We start from the raw sequence: 21,281 nt of genomic DNA on the forward strand, positions 1-21,281 counted from the left end.
TGTTCATATGTGCAATGAGGGAGAAAACTATCTATCGTCTTTGGAATCAAATTTATTTTTAAAATTTGTGTAAAGTGAAAGCCATGGGTTAGACAATATAGCCATGCCTATTCATACATATATGATCGCCAGAGGGAGTAACGTTGCTAGAGTTCTAAACCGTGGGAGAGGAGAACCCACTGAAGGTCCAGTAGGAGGCTTCAGAAGGAGAAGGACTAGTCTAGGAGCTGCCTAAGTGCCCATCACACGCCCCCACCAGTTACATCAAAGGCAAGATCCGGAGCATAATAATCCTCTCTTTATTTTATTAAAAGAAACTGGAGTCTATTATGTTTGATGCATTCCTTTTACTCACTACACATTTCATATCTAAACTCTTATCCACACAAGAACTGAAGCCCTACGAATGAGAAGCATAATTGGATCATTGAAGGTTGCCTCTGTTTGTTTCTCTTGGTGGGACACTTATTATCGCTAGGAAGCTTCTCTCAAAGGCACATCTTTATTCGCTGGGAGCTTCTCTCAAAGGGCACATCTTCCCTTGGGGGATGCATTCAGTCATTGTAGTCAATGTAGTCGAAGTAGTCATTGCTGAAGGTTGTCGTGAAGCCTCCATATCTTCTCTCACAAGCGTCGGGCAAAAGAATTCACCCACTAGAGTGGCTAGTCCTCCAGTATTCTCTCCTAGCCCCTCTTGGCTAGCCCTCACGATGAAAGGTCCTAATAGCTAGAGGGGGTGAATAGCCTATTAAAAATTTCTACAACAACACTTAGCAAACCGGTTAGATAAATATGAAGCGAAGTGAGTGTTGTGCTAGCCTACTAAACATGCAAGCCACCTACCATAATTCTAGTTTCTATAGTCTCTATCCACACAATGGCTATGTCACTACACTAAGTTAGTGTGCTCTCAAATGCTAACTAAAGAGCCACACTAACTAAACTAACAAGCTCTCACGACTAGCTACACTAAAGAGCTTGACAACTAGTTTGCGGTAATATAAAGAGAGAGCAAGATGGTTATACCGCCGAGTCGAGGAATGAACCAATCAATCACAAGAATGAATACCAATGAAGACCAATCACCTCAGAATCAAATGATGACATAATGATTTTTTACCGAGGTTCACTTGCTTGCCAGCTAGCTAGTCCTCGTTGTTGCGATTCTCTTCGAGGTTCACACGCCAAACCCTCAATTGGGTGCCGCACAACCAACATAAGATGAGGATCACACAAGCCATGAGCAATTTACTAGAGTACCTTTTGGCACTCCACCGGGGAAAGGTCAAGAACCCCTCATAATCACCATGATCAGAGCCGAAGACAATCACCAACCTTCGCTCGATGATCCTTGCTACTCCAAGCCATCTAGGTGGCAGCAACCACCAAGAGTAACAAGCCAAACCCTGCAGCAAAATATGAACACCAAGTGCCTCTAGATGCAAACACTCAAGCAATGCACTTGGATTCACTCCCAATCTCACAAAGATGATGAATCAATAATGGAGATGAGTGGTAGGGCTTTGGCTAAGCTCACAAGGTTGTTATGTCAATGCAAAATGGCCAAGAGAGTGAGCTAGAGCCGGCCAAAAGATATTTATAGACACCCCCAAACAATGGAGCCATTGGCTCAATTATTGGGCTGACTGTGGGACGACTGGACGTGTCCGGTCGCTGCGTCCGGTCACAACCTGACCGCCACATGTCCCTTTCTAATTGTTTAGCCATTGGCACCCAATGTCTATCTCTGCGCACAATAATACTACGTGATCGGACGCACAATTAGAAAATGACCAGACCGGGAGACGCAGCGTCAGGTCGAGTCTAGAGAGCTCCTAGAGCCGCTCTGGGCCGACCGGACACGTCCGATCACACCCGACCAGACGCTCCCAGCGTTCGATGAATTATTGCGCTAAAAACCCAAGACTTGTTGGTTCACACCGGACGTGTCCGGTTGCTCTCTCTGCTTCAGGCTATATCACTTTGACCAGACGTTGAACAGTAACTCGTCAGCGTCCGGTCACTCCACTAAGCCAAAGTCCAGTCACTTTCACTTAGTCGCTCACCTCGGGTCCAAATATCGGACGCGTCTGGTCCTGATTTAGAACATGTCCAGTCACTTCTATCTGACTACCCCAAGACCGGATAAAATACCAGACGCGTCCGGTCCCAATTTCGGACGTGTCCGGTCACTCGGTGACCAACGCAACTAACTCTTTTCAACTCTATCTTCTTTACCCTTGCTCAAATGTGCCAACCACCAAGTGTATCACCTTGTGCGCCTGTGTTAGCATATTTTCACAAATGTTTTCAAGGGTGTTAGCACTCCACTAGATCCTAAATGCATATGCAATGAGTCAGAGCATCTAGTGGCACTTTGATAACCGCATTTTGATACGAGTTTCACCCCTCTTAATAGTACGGCTATCGATCCTAAATGTGATCACACTCGCTAAGTGTCTCGATCACTAAACCGAAAAGCTCCTATCAATTTCATCTTTGCCTTGAGCCTTTTGTTTTTCTCTTTCTTCTTTTCCAAGTCTAAGCACTTGATCGTCACCATGGCATCACCATCATCATGATCTTCACCGTTCCTTCACCACTTGGAATAATGCTACATATCTCATGATCACTTAGATGAACTAGGTTAGCACTTAGGGTTTCATCAATTCACCAAAATTAAACTAGAGCTTTCACACGACCAAATCTTTAGTTGTGCTTGGTGTAATCGACACATTTGTATTAGCCATAGTAGCGGAAGCACATGTTTGAACCAAAGTTGTTAGTGAGCCCCTCATCCCAAAGTGATTGACAAAGGTGAACTAGTCCTTGGTGGCAAAGGAGGTGGTATATCCTCTCGACCTCGATGATGAAGGCAAGTTGCCTTAGGCGCTGATGCCAAAGGTGTTGATGAAGGCTCTCAAGTCATTGTGCGAATATGATGGCAAAGCCGCTCTTGCCAAAGCGTTGGTGGTGGCGAGTCATAGCGGTTCGCCAAAGATGTTGACAAAGCCCCACCTGCTGAAGTGTTGGTGGAGGCGTGTCATTGTGGTTTGCGAAGATGTTAGCGATGACCCTCCTACAAAGGTGTTTGGTAGAGGTGATGTTGGTGTGGATGCCGAAGGTGTTAGTGAAGCCCCTCATGTCAATGTGTCGATGGAGACAAGTCATTTTGGTTTGCTAAAGGTTTTGGCGATAGCCCTCCTGCAAAGGTGTTTGGTGGAGGCGATGTTGGTGTAGTCATCGTAGATGTTGGCGAAGCCCTTCTTGTCAAAGATTGTTGGAGAAGTCAGTTGAGAGGGTGCATTTTTTAGGGACTTAGGTGAAAGCCTTATGTTTGGTTTTGGTAATTGAGTGGCAACTAGTGGACTAACCTTTGTCTTAAGTATTGATTAAGCTAGGTGATGTTCACACCAAGAGTTGAGCAAGATGGCATCCACGGAGGTGATGAAGGAGGCCACAAGATGATCAAGTGTTCAACATCTGGAAAAGAAGAAAGAAAAAACAAAACCCTATGGTTAACAGGGGCATTGATGTCTAGTTGCCTATGGTTGCTATGAGCTTGTATTGAGTTACCGATCTGGAGCTCCCTACCCCGCCTTATATAGCCTAGGGGGTAGGGTTATAGTTTGAGTCCCGATCAGTTTACATGAAAACTTTCCAAGTTTGTTACAAGGAAATCTACGTACCAAAATGATTTATTCCTTACACATCTCGGTCTCCAAGCTCCATACCTCTAGTTGCTTGTTCACCAAGTTTGATGATGTACCCTGTCCTAGTTGGGCCTCAAATTCAATGTCTTCATCCCACCCCGGTTGTAACGGGCTCTTCTATGGGCGGTGAGGAACCATGGATCCATACCACTGACAGTCAAAATCCTACGGTCAAAACTAAATCTAGACCTTGTCATTAGACCCCCCCCCCTAAGCTCTAGTGCTCCCCTAGCCCTAGCACCGGACAAATTCGATGGTTCTAAAGAGCTTGGGCATGCTACTAAGGTCTTCGTACAAATGTCAAAAAAACTTTTCTCTAGTGCTAACACAGTGCACCCACCCGAGAAACCCGATGGTCCCTGTAAGGTTCTACAAAACTAACCCGAGAGCTCATGTGACACTAAAAAAGTTTGGTGCTTCCCTTATACTAGCACCGAAGAAAGTGGCTTTAACATTCAAATATCCTGCATACAGAGGTAAATGCCACATGTCCCCCATGTGGAGCCTAAGCCCTGGTGCTCTGACTTGGTCATCACCGGATAAATCAAGTGGCCCACTAGTCAGTGCAAACAAGTTAGTGCACAAAGGCTAGGGGCCTGAGCTCTAGTGCCCCTGAGGGCTATTGATATTACCTTTGATATACATAAGCTCTAGTGCACAGAGGCCGGTAAAATCAAAGCCCTATTGATATACCTTTGCCTTTAATTAGGCTTACTTCCAACTCCATCTTCTTCAACAATGTTGAGCACTTGCATCTTGTGGTGAGCATCATCCCCACTATCTTCTAGCCTTGATCAACTCCTTCAAGTGGACCTAGCACAATCATCTCTATTGAGAGCATTAGTCCACTAGTTGTCACTCAATTACCAAAACCAAACTAGGGCTTTCAATCTCTCCCTTTTTGGTAATTATATTAATGACAACCTTAACAAAGATATGGAATTAATTGAAATTCCAAGCTTCACACAAGTGTAAATTTCTAACTTGATTTAGATTTTTTTCACTTATCCAAGCAATAAGACCACTTGAAAAGAATTGGATAAGCTTCAGAAAATCCTGCTTGGTAGTGTTAACTCACTCTACATATGTGCTAAAATGGTTTGGTTTCAAGTTTGCACATATGCTAGATTGAAGTTGTGGTAGAATTAACACTACTAAATGATGCTAAGGTATTTGTGATAGAAATGTATCTTTGTAGCATGAATACCACTTTAAAAATCCATCCTTAGTATCATGTTAGCTAGACATAAAAAACACTAGATACCACGTGTGATCAACATTAAAAGCATAACTCTAGTTAATATTTCAAATAACAACTATAAGCTCTAGAAACCACTTGTAAGCATATCTGACTAGGTACTACTATAGACAAGTCATTAGTCAAGCTTATGTCTAGCAATCAACAATTCACAACAAGCATATTATTCGAATTAAACAACAATGCATGTGCAAGCACAAATATGATTTCAAATACAACAAATTAAACATAAGGTTCATAAGCTTAATCACCCTACTTGTGTGCTTATTCAAACTTTTGATCCCCTTCAATTCTCCAGTCTTGTTCGTCATGATATCTTTGTGTCCACATTGTCCCCCTTTCTCCTCAATTTCCACACAAAAGATGACACCACTTGAAATTGATGCTTGAAATCATGATGTAGACACCACACTTTGGTGGAGATGATCACTTAAGGCTGAGGATCACTGGATCTTGATTGTTTCCATGAGCTTCCTTCACATTGGCTTGAACTAATTGATTTGCATAAGCTTCAAACTTGGTTTAAACCCTCTTCAAGCTTCTTCACAGCCCTCTTCAAGCTTCTTCACATGCCCATGAGCGGTTATCTTGTTGAGGTTGAATTTGTCACTCTTCTAGCTGACCAACTTGATTTAAACACTTGGGTTCACATGCTCTTGAACAAGTCTTAAGCTACCACACTAGTATCATACAAACATAGAAGCAATAGTTTAGTTTGTAGGACATGAACTCAAAACATGCAATATTTGCATTGTATGTCCTTAATGTCACAAATATGTTATGTATGCACTAACCACATGTAGTAAGGTATGTATGCTCTTGCGCAACTAATTTTACCTTTGCTTTGGTCGGAGGAGGGGTTAATCATATATATGGTGTTCTTTAAGACATGTTGGAGAAGTCAAGAATGTTCAACTCATTTCTTAGCTTGCAATATCTTCATCAAGTGTCTTGGTGAGTTATATCCACTAGTTGATCATCGGTGCCCACACTCTCAAATCTCAATCTTGATATCCCTCTTTGTTTGGTGATCTCTTAAGAAGTTATGGTGGCAAATATCAATGTGCTTGGTTCTAGAATGTTGAGCCAGGTTCGTGGCTATATCTTGACGGTACTCTCATTATTACATAGAAATGGCACTTGATCATTTCTAAAGTCTGACAAAGTTATTCTCATCCATACCAATTATGCATAAGAACTACCCGCGGACATATACTCCACCTCGACTGTTGATAATGTAACCGAATTTTGCTTCTTTGAGAACCATGACACAAGTGATCTTTCATGTAATTGATATGTGTGGGAAGTGCTCTTCCTATCAATCTTGCACCCCACATAGTCGGAACCGGAGTAACCAACTAGCTCAAATTATTGTGCTCCTCTAAGGTACCACAAGCCAACATTGGGTGTATGCTTCGAATACCTCAAATCCCCTTATTAGCCATGGTCAAGTAACATTTCTTAGGTGAGGCTTGAAACCTTTCATACATGCATACACTAAACGTGATATCCGGTCCTAATGCGATCAAATAGAGTTTAGATCTAGTCCTAATTGGCTTATTATCCCACTCATGATCCGAACTCAACCCATGCTCATACGAGTTATTAGAATAGCGCATGACGCAAGATGCACTGATGGAGAGAAGGCTTCTACTCCCGGTTGGGATCCCCTTTTAATCCCGGTTTCCCAACCGGGAGTAAGAATCCGGGACTAAAGGGTCTTCCCTAGTCCCGGGTCAGTAATCGGGAGTAAAGCCCCCTCCTCAGTTAAAAAAATAAACGAATTCCTTGAGACCTCGCTTGCGCTGTGTGGGATTCGAACACAAGACCTCTCTCATCACGCGTAGATTCCTTACCAACTCAACTGCACATCACATGTGACATAATCCTCCCTGCTCCTACTTTTAAATTGACCCGTGAGGGACCTTTAGTCCCGGGTGGGAGACCTTTAGTTCCGGTTCGTAATATCAACCCGGACTAAAAGGTCACCCTTTAGTCCCGGTTGGTGTTACCAACCGGGACTAAAGGTTGGAGGATTTTTAGTCCCGGTTGGTGGCTCCAACCGGGAGTAAAGGTCCACCTTTAGTCCCGGTTGGTGTTACCAACCGGGACTAAAGGTCCTCTGCCACTGTGCCGAGCGCAGTAGCCGTTGGGCAGGGACCTTTAGTTCCGGTTGGAGACATCAACCGAGACTAAAGGTCTCTCTAGTCCTGGGCGCAAAAAAATACCGGGACTAGAGCCTATTTTTGTTTCGGATGAAAGGTCTGTTCTCTACTAGTGATGTAAATTTGGTTGGAACGTGCGGACATGTTTGCCCCAGGTTGACCATTCTAGATTACTCTTGCTCGATCTATGTGGCATGCAATATGCCAATATATATGTCCTCAGGTCGTTGATGTCACAAAACACAGAGCTGATCAGACATGAGCAAATTATAGCTTCCTCGCTGCAAAAGGCAGCAGCTAGCCGCTGAGCCTGAGGCAGGCAGCAAGGCCAAGGGAACCATTTATGCATGCACCGGCACCGCGCGAGCGCAAGAGATGGAGGAGAGGAATGGTCTGGAAGAGGCCGGGCGATCGTCCCTGCATCTCTATCGATCGACCTGTCGTGTGGAGGCAGCTAGGCCAGCCACAGTCCACGGGAGCCAGGTCTCTCCCAGGACAGGAGTGATCGACGACGGACGGAGGCCTGAGGCTGAGGCTGAGGGGAGCAACAGCAACAGCAACCAACTCCTTCCTTTGGGCGTCACGGGAGTTCGATTTCCGGCGGAGAAAAAGCTCCCGCCTTTTCCACTTTCCCCAACGCTCCCTCTTATCTCCTCCCTCCTCGCCTCCGCGCAACCAACCACGCGCCACCTTGTTCTCTCTCTCTATCTCAGCTAGAGCTCGAGGCACCAGAGAGCTTGCTTGCATGCGCGTCGTCGTACGGCGTTCGTCCTCGTTGGGTCATCTCGTGTTGTTTCTCGTCGGAGAGAAGAGGGAGTAGCTAGGAGGGAGCTAGGAGCTAGTAGGGATCGATCGGCCGGGAGAGGTAGCCGCCGGCTGGGGATCGGATCGGAGGTGGTCCGTATATATACATGCGCATGGAAGGGGGCGGAGGAGGCGGAGGCGGCGCCGGCGTCGGAGGGTGCCTGGGTCTGGGCCACGGCGGGGAGGCGCACATCAAGGGCACGCACACGCACGGCGGCCGCTACGTGCAGTACAACGTGTACGGCAACCTCTTCGAGGTCTCCGCCAAGTACGTCCCGCCCATCCGCCCCGTCGGCCGCGGCGCCTTTGGCATCATCTGGTGCGTACCTTCCTCCCCCTCGCGTTCGTTCTCGCTCGCTAGCTTCTCTCCGGCACCTTTTTTTTTCGTCAGAAACTTTGCATGGAATCCTTCTTGCCTTCTTGGTCAAGGCTTTGCAATGGACCCCACCACCACCCGGGTGGCAGTGCATCGCCTATGCAAGAAAAAAAATCGTCAGAAATTTTTTTCACAAGTCTGAATGTTTTACCTTCATCACGTCTCATTAAAGCTACCGAAAAGGAAAATAATCTCTCCTAATAACATGAAAAAAGATGGATCCCTTTTAAATTCTTTTATTTGTGAAATTGAATCGTTGTCATAAAAAGGGTGTACAATTACATACTTCTTTCATCTCAAGTTTGTAGTGATGACTACTGGCTGATGATTAATGTATGCATATGTTAGACTGTTAGTCGATGGTTACTTGTGTGTATGTATGTATTCCTTTTGTGCATGCAGTGCTGCTGTCAATGCGCAGACTCGTGAGGAGGTGGCCATCAAGAAGATCGGCAACGCGTTCGACAATCAGACCGACGCAAAGCGCACTCTCCGAGAAATTAAGTTGCTTAGGCACATGAAGCATGAAAATGTGAGTCATCCTTAATTTCTCTCTACCTTGTGATGAGCCACGTGTAAGGATGAAAACGGAACGGAAATATCCCGAACCGAACCGCATCGTTTTCTATATTTAATCCGATCGAATTCGCATTTTCTTGTCCGACTTTATCGTTTTCGTTTTCGCATTAAAGATGTTTCGTATTTCAAATGTAAAAGTAGAAAACGGTTTAGACATTTTTTGACCGTTTTCTACTTTTCTACTTTTAATTTGAAATATTCCGAACTGAAAATTTGGTTTAAACCGAATTTGACCAACTGCACAGGTCATACAACCCAATTACAGGTTGTTGACCACGCAGCTGCGTTCTTTCTACTGGTGGCCAGCTGTCCTCTCTTATAGACGACGCCTAGCCTCATCTCTCTTCACCTCACGAGATGGTGCTAAATGTTAGGAAACCAGTATCATCTACACGAAAGCCCACCTGGGCCATAGCCCATCAAGCTCATCGGTTTAACCCCCACCTGCAAAGTCAATCATTTGATAGTTTTTGCATCAGCCGAATAAATCTGTGTTACTCAAAAGAAAAATCTGAATAAATCTTTAAAATAAAATACTACATCTATTCTAAAAAGATTAATAAAATTATTCTGACTCAGTTCGAGTTCATGTTTCTATAATATGCACTTGTTAATTATTATATGCACTTGAACTTGATCATGTATGCACTTAGTCATGCACTTGGTCTACGGGTCGGTATTCCGTATTGAGTTTTCGTATATCGACCGTGTTCGACATAAATCCGCTCGAATTGGTTCGTTTTCGAAATTCTCGATAATTCGTAAGTTCGCGTTCGTTTTCGTGTCCGGTTTTACCATTTTTGCTTTCGTTTTCGTATTTCAAAAGTAAAAGTAGAAAATAATTTAGGAGTTTTTCGACCGTTTTCATCCTTAGCCACGTGACGATCTCTGTGGTCGTGAATCTTCAGATAAAGATACTCCATATATACTAATTACTTTTTGTCAATGTATGTATTTAACTATATATATGGCTAATAACTCTGTAGCTCATTAGCTCATTGCAAAGGTAAGCCGTACGTCCAGAGGAGATCTGCCAAAATTTCTGGTGATTCTCTCTCGATGCAAAACCATTCTCCTTAATTCGTCTAGGCAGGAATTATTTTCAATCGTTGTGAATGTTAGCTACGTATAAAACAACTATCTTTGTAGCTAGATGATATATCCCTTTTCCTATGGATATTCAATTTGATATAGTTCTTCTCGTGCCACTCGCTCGGGTTTGATGCATCATCAGCCAATAGACTTAAACCACTTCTGATGATCGGCTTGTAACAACACCACATCTACCCCTTTTTCTGCAGGTTATTTCAATAAAGGACATCATACGCCCACCTAGGAGGGAGAACTTCAACGATGTTTATATCGTTTACGAGTTGATGGACACTGATCTTCATCACCTTCTACGATCAAACCAGCCACTAACTGATGATCATTGTCAGGTACAATGTTGTGTCGTCTGTTTTCTGTTTCCATTTTTTACATCAGAATCCTGTATGTAAGTTGAATATGGTAATTAATCTGACTGTTAATCTTCCCTCATGCAGTATTTCGTCTACCAGCTGCTCAGAGGACTCAAGTATGTACACTCAGCAAACGTCTTGCACAGAGACCTCAGGCCGAGCAACCTGCTGCTGAATGCCAAATGTGACCTGAAGATTGGGGACTTTGGGCTGGCAAGGACCACAACTGAAACTGACTTCATGATGGAGTACGTCGTTACACGGTGGTACAGAGCGCCTGAGCTCCTGCTCAACTGCTCAGAATATACTCAGGCTATCGATATGTGGTCGGTAGGCTGCATCTTCGGTGAAATGGTCACAAGAGAGCCTTTGTTTCCTGGAAAGGATTATGTTCATCAGCTTTTGCTAATAACTGAGGTATAGTTGCCAGTTCACAGTCCAAGATTTTGTTTTCATTCTCCTCACTCTTCGGGCAATCTCCTGATCCATTTTGCTGAAGGACAACCTAATTTCAGATTAATAATGTCTAGACAGGTGAAAATAACAAGGTCTTATAAATTGGTTTAAGTGAAGTTTGGAATTTGCTCATTTGACATGTTTTTAAAAGCTAACATTTGGTCAAAACATGAAGCATATAATTATCTTGGTTTCTCAAGCTAACACCTGAATGGTAATGTCTCACAAGTCTTGTTTGTTCTTTACTTATATAACTTCTTCCTCTTCATTCTTTATGATTTAAAAGCTGGTAGGGTCACCTGATGACACGAGCCTTGGGTTCCTCCGAAGCGATCACGCCCGCAGATACGTGAGGTCCCTTCCTCAACACCCCAAGCAACAATTTCGTGTGCGGTTCCCCACTATGTCTAGCGGTGCCATGGATTTGCTTGAGAGGATGCTCGTGTTTGATCCGAGCAAGAGGATTACTGGTAATCTTGCAGCCTTGCATGAACTTGCTGCATTAATTATCATATAAAATGTGTGACATGCCTGTCTGGATGCGGTTGATTTTGCTGGGATATAGGGAAAGAATGAACCACCCATCGTTTGAAATTCTGCACTTTCAGTCCCATATGAACTATATGATGACCCTCAAATGAATTGTTGAAACTGAAGATTATTTTCATGCAACTATCATTCTTGCATTCTGAGGGCAAAAGGGCCAATCTCTTGAAATATACTAACCTTTTGTTGCTTTTCTTTTGGTGGAATTGCAGTTGATGAGGCTCTATGCCACCCATACCTGGCATCCCTTCATGAGATAAACGACGAACCCGTCTGCCCAGCGCCTTTCAGCTTCGACTTCGAGCAGCCATCGCTCACCGAAGAAGATATCAAGGAGCTCGTCTGGAGGGAGTCTCTCAAGTTCAACCCTGACCCAATCCACTAAATAGTTCCCTGTGTAGACACGAGCAAACCAGGATGGCATGTCTATCAGCTCCATATGGGGACGAAAGGCAGGAGGTAATTGCAACAAGATGAGTGTATAAGTGACCACCCCTCATCATCAACATCATCATCGCATCTCGTGGCTTGTCAATGGCGACACCCTAACGTCGAAAACATTGGACATTTATGAAACATGCTTGATCAATAATTTGTAGTGGAGAAAGCTGGCAGCTTATCTGCATCTTGTTAGGTTGTATCTATCTTCCTTCGGTTGTATGCTTAAGAAATGTAGGTAGGAGCTTGTCACTGCCTATGGACCATGGTAGCGCAGTTGTCCACACACTACAGACAGCAGCTCACTACGTCACCTTCCAGCCGTTCCTGTTATGTTCTTAAATCTTGATGAACATAGAACCACATGATAAATGTTGTGTGACTACTCACCTTACCCGAATTCGTTCCAGCAATTGGCACCGTTCGGTGTTACACAAATATTCCTCATACAACGGAACGTTCTTCAAACCAAGCGCGTGATACAATAGAAAATCATGATGTCTTCTCTAAAATGAAGGTGCACTCTCGTTGTTTGTACACGCAACTTGGCGAACCCAGATACAGTTTAAAAACATAAAAAAATAGCATTTGCATCTTTTCAATGATCGACTTGAAACTCCTGTATATCGCTTCACAGGGGTCCTGTCACAGATACAAATTAAGAAATAGGCGACAAGCTCCATCAAACAACAGAAAGGTCAATAAGCACTAGTGAGACAGTTGCATTGAAAAAATCCTATATGAAATCCAAAATGGAAATAGAAGACTAGAAGTATATGCAACATAGATCAGCCAGTACTAAAAAGAATGAAAATTGGAGTTATGTTGTTAGCAGCCTGCCAACTTTGGCTATGCCATAACTATCAGCAGACAATTAAACTGCTTAATAAGTTGGACCTGCTAACCGGTAGTTAAAAAATATGAATGTTTACAAAAATATCGGATGACTCTAAAAAATCCACAAGTAAAGTATAAATCAAACGAACAGTACTTTAAGAATCTAAAATTGTAATATTCTATAAACCATAAGAAATTAAAGAACTACACAGGATGCAACATGTATCACAAAAGACTGCATAATGCAGAGATTGCAAGAATCCTGTAGTGAACAACTGGTAACAGTCTCTTAAAGAGCATATGGACATCCTATGTAAAACAAAACAAGAAATTTGTGACTTACATCCGTGCACCTTACATCCTATGTAAACCAAAACAAGAAATTATTCCTTGCAACAGTCCAGGAGTTATGATGTAAACAACACACATCGGACATGAAGCCCCAAATTATTTCTGATGGCATTAGTGTACAAGATGTCAGACATACCACAATGCAATGCTTGTCATTTGAGGGGAACCATATCTTAGCATCCATAGAACTCAGCCAAACCTAACAGCAGATGAAAACTATCAGACATTAAAACTACTAGATGATACAATAGGAAATGGATTGTGGATAAAAGAATACCTGGCTGCCAGCAGAGAAAATGGTCCTTCAGGCTACATAAGTTGACACCAGTAACCTATGTAATATTTAAGTGTCAAAGCTAAGGCAAATACAGTCACACAGCAATGGAAACGAAGTGTAATCTCCTGCATGTCAGTTTAAGACTTAAGTATTTTGCTGTTACCACAGCTAATAATACCAGACCAATATAGTCATCATATCATTTGCCACTTTGTGCTGGAATAAAATTGCAACGTCGGGAGAACAAAGAACTGTTTCATGATTACCCTTCTATCATCTCATATATTTCTGCATTATTTAGGCAAAAAGGAATGTCAATAAAACAATTCATGCTGAAAATGAATATAATTCCAGATTTTATCAGGCGACCATGAATATAATTTCACTATCCTGGAACATGTGGACCAGCTAGAAGCTCCTCGCCATGCTGCTCTAATTTTCACTGGATGTTCATGTGCATAAATATATGACCTTCGATTAGCAGATCCTCAGGGCTGCCAGAATAGAGGTGGCTAGCATAATATGACCTGTCCATCCTAATAATATAAACAAATTGTTGTACTTGCAGTCAATTGGGGAGAAGAGAAGTGAGGGAAAAGGTGCAAAATCGGGGGTCTATATATTATCAAAACAAACAGTTGAGAACTGCTCCAAGACTTTAAAGACAAAACTTCTTTACAACAATGTGATACTTTCTATCATCACAACAGAGATCAAAGTCTTGAAGTCCGGTTACACTCAGCTTTGCTTCATATACTCTGCCCTGAAGAAACTGGCCAAGCCCCGAGGTCCTCACGCTGTCAGCCATTTTCTTTCACTGCATGACCATGCACCATAAAACCACTTGTGCCTATTGCATGAAACCTTTTAAGGCTTCACATGTACTGATCAAATTCGTTGGTGCAAGATAATTATGATTTATCAGTTCATCACTCAGAAAATTCTTCTCCACTATATTGGTCAATATCTTCTACTCGAGAACGCTTTGGATGCTCATCAAGATCATCATCAACATGAGATCTTCTTGGCTTTGAATTCACCTACAAGGAAGAAAACCTTGAGTTAAAGGGTACAGGTAATGCAAAAACAACTGTTTTCATTCCTTTTCATTTCATGTGTTGAGTGGTAATGCATTCTATTTTTATCGGCATTGTAGGATTTTGTGGAGAGGCAAAAGTACATTTGCATAAAGTGCCCCATCTCATTCAATGTGTGTTACATTAAGAATCCAACCCTTTGTTCAGAGGTCACTATTTAACAATGAATAGTTTATTACACAAATTTTAATGAGGAAGCAAGAGAGCAATATTCAATAGGGGTGTATGGTCGTTCAGGTGTTTTTCTTAGTAGTGTGCTCTCGTGTAAAAACATGACAAAAAACAAATAGAAAGCATGAAATGTCCTAATATATTGCCCTGTTCGTTTGGCTGATAAGCCATGGCTGAAAGTACTGTTAGGCTGATTTGTTGTGAGAGAAAAATACTGTTCGTTGGCTGAAAAAGTACGGCTTATAAGCCAAGCGAACAGGGCATAGTGATCACAGAAAGCGAGTGATTGTAAAAGCAACAATGTTAATTAGTAGCAAGAAGTCAAGCAAGCAGACCTAAGGTTTGGAGAGAAGATAGAATGCTTACATAAATACTTAGCTGGTTTAGTTTAATTTTTAACTAAAAGAAAGATTTTATAATGAATAATAAGGAAGACTGAGCCATACATGCAAGCCAGAAGATTCTCCGCGCTCCATGGTACCACCATGAGCTGTTTTGCTCACAGTAATACGGGAAGGCACAGGAAAATGCTCAATTTCATCCCCAGACCTCCCCTCCTTTGCTTTCTTCTTCTGCAAAACTAGCTTAGTAGGAAGAGGCTGAAAAACAAAAAGACTAATGGCATATGTTACACTAGTGTCAAATGAATCATTCTCAGAAACCAAATGTAAATCATTCTCAGAAACCAAATGTAATACAGAATGCACAAAACCAATTACCAAATATTTTGCACCCTCCTTATCAAATGTGACAAGGTATGTTGTAGGATCATCTTTATCATCTCCTCTTACCTGAATCATGAAACAAGTGTGTATGTACAATGGATGAGTATGATGCCACCAGCTCATAGACACAATTAGAGAATAATTAGGAAAATACGCATACATCCCAGTGATATTCTCTTAGCCAGGAATACTGGATATCATCGTCATCATCCAAGTCTCTGGTAAGCTGATGAAATCACAATAGTCACCATCAGATTGATGTAATAGGTCACTTTTTTTAATAGAAATGTACCAGAGATGAATTCATACCTCATGAGGTGCTGGGGCCATGTATGCCAAAAACTTCTCTTGTTTTGCAGGGTCTGAACCACTGACACTAAAACTTTTCATCACAGCCTGCCATGAAAACATGAAATGGTTACAAATACAAGCAAAGGCATTATCTAGGTGTAATATCATCAGAGTCCAAGTAGGGTGCAGGTGTCCTATTCATCAAACTCTAGAAAAAAGGATTCAGGGATTCATCTAGTTTTCATTTTAAATAAATTTAATTAGAGAATCAATTTTATTTCTACAAACATTTACTGTCATGTCACGAGCCTGAGTCCTGGCTGATAAATATGCAATGGATGAATCCAGACATACATGATGCACCGCAGGTTTTAAAAGGGAAAGAAAAAAAAACTGAGAATAGATGAAGATATTCATTATGGGGCTGTCATTTCCTGGCCCACTAGCCCACCTCTAACCATGATTTGCGCTAAACCCTCATGCAACCAGCAGCTATCATATTTCTACACACACACACACACCCAAATCCCCCTGTGCTACTTCTCTCTTCTTCCGCAACAGTGCTGGTGCCAGCCTAAATTCCTCACTGCCATCCTCACAATGAAGACTACCCAAATAGAATCGATGCCCCTTATTCTCCTTGTGTGTCCAATGCTCAGTTTTGCCAGAGGAATCTCAATGGATTTGACTGGCCCTGCACATAGCCCTGTCAATGGCTACGGTTCTCTTTGCCTCCTGGACCAGGCGACTGGCCGCCTTCCCCTTCCCTTCTCTATCTCGCACTCTTCTCTCACTCCCTGGCCCTCCCCTATCTCTTTGAACCTTCAGTTTTTGCATTTGATGCTGCTCCGAGGTGTCCAATATAACTATATAAGTCTCACCGTGTCTGGCGATACAAGACATTGCGGCAAAATAAAAAAGGGGGGGGGGGGTTGAGTGGGTGCAAGTCCCTGTAACGCTGATCTCCATCTAGAATTCACAAGACAGTGGGCATGCATTGCCATTAAGTAAGAAAGCCTAAGGCAGAGGAAACAGAACTCACCCGGGATTCACATTCATCACGTACAGATCTCTCAAGTTTGTTATACTGCTCAGAATCAGCAGTTGGATCGCCATCAAAATTCGCCATAACAAACGGCTCCTCGTACCTGTTTAGGTGAACATAAAAGGTCAATAAGAGGAATAAATTAGAAACCTCCTATATGCTTCAAAAGGCAGACTTTTGTGCAGTTATACCCCTCAAAAAGTAATGTTGAAATAGGAGAAATTTCACAAATTACTGATAAAGAAGAGAACTTTTCAACCATAAATCAAGAGCATTTTGTTTTATAGATATGAAAATGTACAGGCAAGAAGGCATAGCTCAGTAAAGTAACGGCAAGCATCTGGTATCAAGGATGAATACTTGTAGCACATAAAAGCAACATCTGAGAAGTAAATACCTATCAAAATCAGGTAGCAAAGGCATAACCCACTCAGCTTGCATCCCACGTTTAGTCTGGTGAACAGGCCTTGACTTGGCTGCTCTGAAGGATTCTTCAATGGCTTTGATCTGTTTCTCTCTGGTATACACATGAACATGAAGATGGTGTCAGTGACTGCACCAGGTTTTGCAAGTCGCAACAGATAACCTTTACAGACCAACAAGTGTGAATAAAAGAAGAACCAAACCTATCATTAAGATTGTCTAGGAAAGCATTGCGACCCTCCCTTGATTCTCGCCTTTCCTTTGCTTGCTTCTCAGTAAGGGACTGCAAAGCCAAGCAACTTTATTCAGTATATATCATTAAGTAATTATTGTGTAACTAAATTCACACAAAACTCAGTATGAATTACCATTTTGGCTGCATCAGTACTTAGTGGAGATATGTATTGTGTTTTGACCAGCCAAGAAACACCTTTGTCAGTGGGCCTCTCCCTTTTCCTTATACCTTCTTGTTTAATAGGGGTGAGGACCTCATCATCACGCAATAGCTCTTCATCTTCAGGAGCCATGCGCAGCTGAACATCTGGGGGGCTGGGACATGTTTGGTAGATGAGTTAAGGACACTAGAATAAATACTCAGACAGAGAAATCAAACTCATGAAGACATATGGTTCAGATCCTTACTTGTATACACTCATGTCAAGTAGGTCAAGAGGTATCCCAAGATCCTCAGGGACAATCATCTTAGGAATGTAGTTTTTCTCCAATGAAGTTATCCTGTATTTGGTATATCTGAAAAGACAGCAAAACATAGTAAGCATAGCTGCCTCCAAAATATAGAAGGTTTTAAAATGCCAGAGCCAAACACAATTGAGAGCAACATAATGAGTCAAGACACATTAAGTTCAGCATACTGTAGGTAGCAGAAAAAAGAGAGCAGAAGGCGATGGACAAACTCTACAGTATCAAAGCAGAGTAGCACAGAATTGCTTTAGTGCAAAACGAATGGAATTATGGCAGTTGAACAGGACACCCAGTTATGATATATTTATGACTTTATGTAAGCTACAAAATATCAATCTATTTAATCTCCTCCAAAGCAAGCTAATGATATCAAATCTATGCATAAGTAGCAGGAATAATGAAACCATGGGCCTGTTCAGCTGCACTAGTTTGCAGCGCTGCAGCCAAACAGGCCTGACTTGAAATTTTGGTTAAAGGTGAAATGATCAGTCCTAACAGTACACTGAAATAACCTCCAACCGTCTGATGCCTTACCCATGTTAGCCCAGTGAAACCAGGCCTGAGTCTTGACATCAATCTAACCATAACCCCCACAGAAAATTAGATTAGGCATCAATGCAACAGCGATCAAAATGTGTTCTTTACCCATAACATATAATGTATAAAATTACCAAAAAAAATTATCTATACAACAGCAAAAGCAAGGCATAAATTGGAAGCCAGCAGAAAGCAAAAACAATGGATTCCTGTCATCGTAGAAAAGATCTTCAAATTAAAAAAAAAGCATAAGTAAGTTCAAATGATCTATAAGTAAAATGACCATTCTTAGTAGATGAGCAATACTGAAGTATGGCTTGTACTACTCCAAAGATGCCATCTTAAATAAAAAACAAAGGGGGTGGGGAGTAGACAGCTAGTGATGCATACCGGTCCTTATACTTATTCAGGGGCAGCCATTTCAGCTGAGCACTTGGATCCGGGAGTTCATTCCTAAATCTGTGTCAACCAAAAAGAAAAGGCAAAACAGGATCATTCAAGTGTATAATTACAAAAATAGACATAGATCACCAAGATCTAAATACTTGGTACAAATCAGTAGCTGATTAAGGCTCCATAAAAACGGTACACATCCAGAAACTTATTTTAAATATACAGGCAACAGAAAATTGCCATTTCATAATAGCAGATTAACGTTTTCCAAACCGTTACTAAGTTTTGATGTGTCTGCCCTGTTACAAGAAAGGGGTCCCTTTATAGGTTCATAACAAAGAAATTGGTTGGTAGACCACCTCATGCACCTTTTATTAAGCACTATATTCTCAATAGTTTTCCAGAACTAAGCGGAAGTACTAATCTTTCTAAGCACATAGAGAAGCACAAAATTTAAAGAAGCTATAAAGCAAATTCAGAAAACAATGATCCTTTCCATAGGGTGCCCTTACATTTCAACAACAACGTAAAAAAAAACTAGTAAGCAGCCTACGTCACTCTCTAACTAAGGATAGCATATGTTGCCAAGGTTTACACCCCTAAGACGTGTATGATCAATCAAAATGTTACCCAACCACAAGCTGGGAATTTAAATTTTGGTGCGAACGCAACCGAAAGGGCCAAAACTTGGCTGGACTTACTTGTGCTTGCAGAGGAACGTTGTTGGCTTTTTTAGCCGGTTCTCAAACCTCTCAGCATTAGGCGCTGATGTCGGGCGAGACCCAGTTGCCACTGCCCGAGAGCCAGTTGCCGCTGCCCGAGAGACACCCGGAGGCTGCTGGTGGTGGTGGCGGCTCTGCGGCTGCTGCTGAGCAGCGCGCTGCTGCGTCTTCTGCAGAATGGCGGCCTGTGTCTGGCGCATCATCTGATGCTGCTTGCGGTCCTCCACCCGCTGCTTCTCGAACTCGCGCTTCTTCCGTGCGCGACGCTCCTCCTCCGTCTCCGCTCTCGGCAGCGTTGCCTTAGGCTGCTGCTGCTGCTTTGGGGGCGGCGGGGCCTGGGCAGACGGTGGCTGGGCCGGAGGCGGAGGGGGCGGGGGCGGGGCCGCAGGGGGTGGGGACGGAGGCGGGGGTGGAGCCGAAGGGGGAGGAGGAGGCGGGTTGCTGGTCCCGCCGTAGGGCGGTGGCGGCGGCTGGTAGTACATCTGCGGCGGGGGCGGGGGCTGCTGCGGAGGCCGGGGGCCGAAATTGAACTGCGGTTGGTGAGGTGGTGGCGGCCCGGGTGGCGGCGGTGGCGGGGGCCCCGCGTGGTAAGGCGGCGCCGGCATCCTGTTGTACGGCGCCTGCTGCGGCGGCGGCGCGTACGGATTCATCTGCGGCGGGTAGCCGCCCTGTGGTGGCGGCGGCGGCGGATGCTGCTGCGGCGGCGCGTATGGCCTGTACGACGCCATCGCGCTGCGGCTAGGGTTTCCTGGAACCCGAGCCCCAGCACACAGACCCCGCGCCCGTGGCCACTGCTCGCTACCCCGTCTCCTCCTCCGTCGCCGCCACCGCAAAAGCCTCTACCACTGCGCGTCCGAGGCCACCGGCACCTATTCTACCAGATGTCCAGATCTACACGGCGGCGTGCGGGAGCGCGAGGTAGTCGGCGTCTCGGCGATTGGGCGAGGAGCAGGAGGAAGCAAGGGGCGATGGGAATTTCACGAGAGCCTGTGATTCTGCCTGGCTTTTTTGTCCAGGTTTGAATGAATTTGGCTGAATTTTGCCCGGGTTTGGATATCAATTCAGATTTTGTAGCATTTATTTATTTATTTGCATTAGTGTACTTTGGGATTTGGGATGTAATAAAAGTTAATAGGAAAATGACCTCTTGCAGGACAGATAAAAGAGTGGTGACGACGGCTTGAGATGTGTTGCATGTGTGTGGTGGGTTTTAATTGTTGTCTATCAAACAACTGGTGTTGGCACATCCGGCTGTGGCGGCCGCCCTCTTTCCCTCCTCTCCTCTCCTCGCCTACCGCCATCTTCTCCGGCTCCGGCAAGCTCGTCCGCCACCATCTTCTCCAACTCCAACGAGCCTCCCCCACCCCGACCTAGTCCGACCGCCCCTACCACCGCTAGCCCCCTAAACCGCCCGCCCACCATCCCCAGCATCTGGCCTGCCTGCCTCCCCCTGGCCTGCCCCTTCTATAGCGTCGGAGTTGGAGAAAAAAGAGGGGGAGAGCTTGTCGAAACCCTAACAGGCAGATCTAGAGAAGGAGGAGGAGGAGAAGGCCTACCTCGACGGATCCGCCATAGCCAGCGAGCACGCGCGCGGGTGGTGCTTGCCTGGAGGATGTCGCGGGAGTGCGGGTGGGGTTCACCGGGAGGAGGTCGCGCGGGAGGAGCTTGCTGGCGCCGGAGAGAGAGAGATAGAGAGGGAGGAGCGTCGGGGACAGAGAGTGAGGGAGGGGTGGGGGAGGCGTCGGGCGCAGGCGCATGCTGCAGCGGCAAAAAATCACGTGTTGAAGCTGGGTAAAACACTCGGTTGAGTGTTAACACTTCTGTTTTTATTTTAACAACAAAAAGTGGCAAAGACGCTACTTGGTGGGATTATATTCCCTGAGTCTTTTACACTTAGCTTTTGTTTCCTTTGTTT

General features: G+C 43.9%; 2 protein-coding genes across 3 annotated transcripts; one reads left to right on the plus strand and one right to left on the minus strand.

The window, feature by feature from the left end:
- Window positions 1–7,797: 7,797 nt before the first annotated feature.
- On the plus strand, window positions 7,798–12,056 carry LOC136476446 (mitogen-activated protein kinase 2). The gene is made up of 6 exons (XM_066474275.1): window positions 7,798–8,259; window positions 8,719–8,848; window positions 10,197–10,334; window positions 10,440–10,772; window positions 11,098–11,281; window positions 11,570–12,056. The coding sequence occupies exons 1-6, from the start codon at window positions 8,048–8,050 to the stop codon at window positions 11,740–11,742; spliced, it is 1,170 nt and encodes a 389-aa protein (XP_066330372.1). The 5' UTR covers window positions 7,798–8,047; the 3' UTR covers window positions 11,743–12,056.
- Window positions 12,057–13,860: 1,804 nt separating this feature from the next.
- LOC136476445 (protein PAF1 homolog) lies at window positions 13,861–20,710 on the minus strand. 2 transcript variants are annotated; one of them, XM_066474274.1, is made up of 13 exons: window positions 19,346–20,710; window positions 18,642–18,710; window positions 17,655–17,762; window positions 17,381–17,561; window positions 17,216–17,295; window positions 16,987–17,106; window positions 16,587–16,692; window positions 15,563–15,649; window positions 15,414–15,479; window positions 15,248–15,319; window positions 14,975–15,127; window positions 14,183–14,300; window positions 13,861–14,077 (listed from the first exon to the last, which is right to left on the minus strand). In XM_066474274.1, the coding sequence occupies exons 1-12, from the start codon at window positions 20,092–20,094 to the stop codon at window positions 14,190–14,192; spliced, it is 1,902 nt and encodes a 633-aa protein (XP_066330371.1). In that variant the 5' UTR covers window positions 20,095–20,710; the 3' UTR covers window positions 13,861–14,077; window positions 14,183–14,189. The 2 variants fall into 2 exon arrangements, with proteins under 2 accessions (XP_066330371.1, XP_066330370.1); XM_066474273.1 differs by having other exon boundaries at window positions 13,861–14,300; window positions 19,346–20,698.
- Between the last annotated feature and the right edge of the window lie 571 nt (window positions 20,711–21,281).

The sequence above is a fragment of the Miscanthus floridulus genome, chromosome 8, assembly GCF_019320115.1.
Source record: "Miscanthus floridulus cultivar M001 chromosome 8, ASM1932011v1, whole genome shotgun sequence".
NCBI lineage: Eukaryota > Viridiplantae > Streptophyta > Magnoliopsida > Poales > Poaceae > Miscanthus > Miscanthus floridulus.

Excerpts from the sequence above, each read along its gene's own strand:
- LOC136476446 (XM_066474275.1), top strand. The coding sequence starts at position 8,048 with ATGCGCATGGAAGGGGGCGGAGGAGGCGGAGGCGGCGCCGGCGTCGGA. Across the intron at positions 8,260-8,718 it reads GGCGCCTTTGGCATCATCTG|TGCTGCTGTCAATGCGCAGA; the intron begins GTGCGTACCTTC and ends TTGTGCATGCAG. Across the intron at positions 11,282-11,569 it reads TCCGAGCAAGAGGATTACTG|TTGATGAGGCTCTATGCCAC; the intron begins GTAATCTTGCAG and ends GTGGAATTGCAG.
- LOC136476445 (XM_066474274.1), bottom strand. The coding sequence starts at position 20,094 with ATGGCGTCGTACAGGCCATACGCGCCGCCGCAGCAGCATCCGCCGCCG. Across the intron at positions 18,711-19,345 it reads ACGTTCCTCTGCAAGCACAA|ATTTAGGAATGAACTCCCGG; the intron begins GTAAGTCCAGCC and ends TGGTTGACACAG. Across the intron at positions 17,562-17,654 it reads CTTGACATGAGTGTATACAA|CCCCCCAGATGTTCAGCTGC; the intron begins GTAAGGATCTGA and ends AACATGTCCCAG.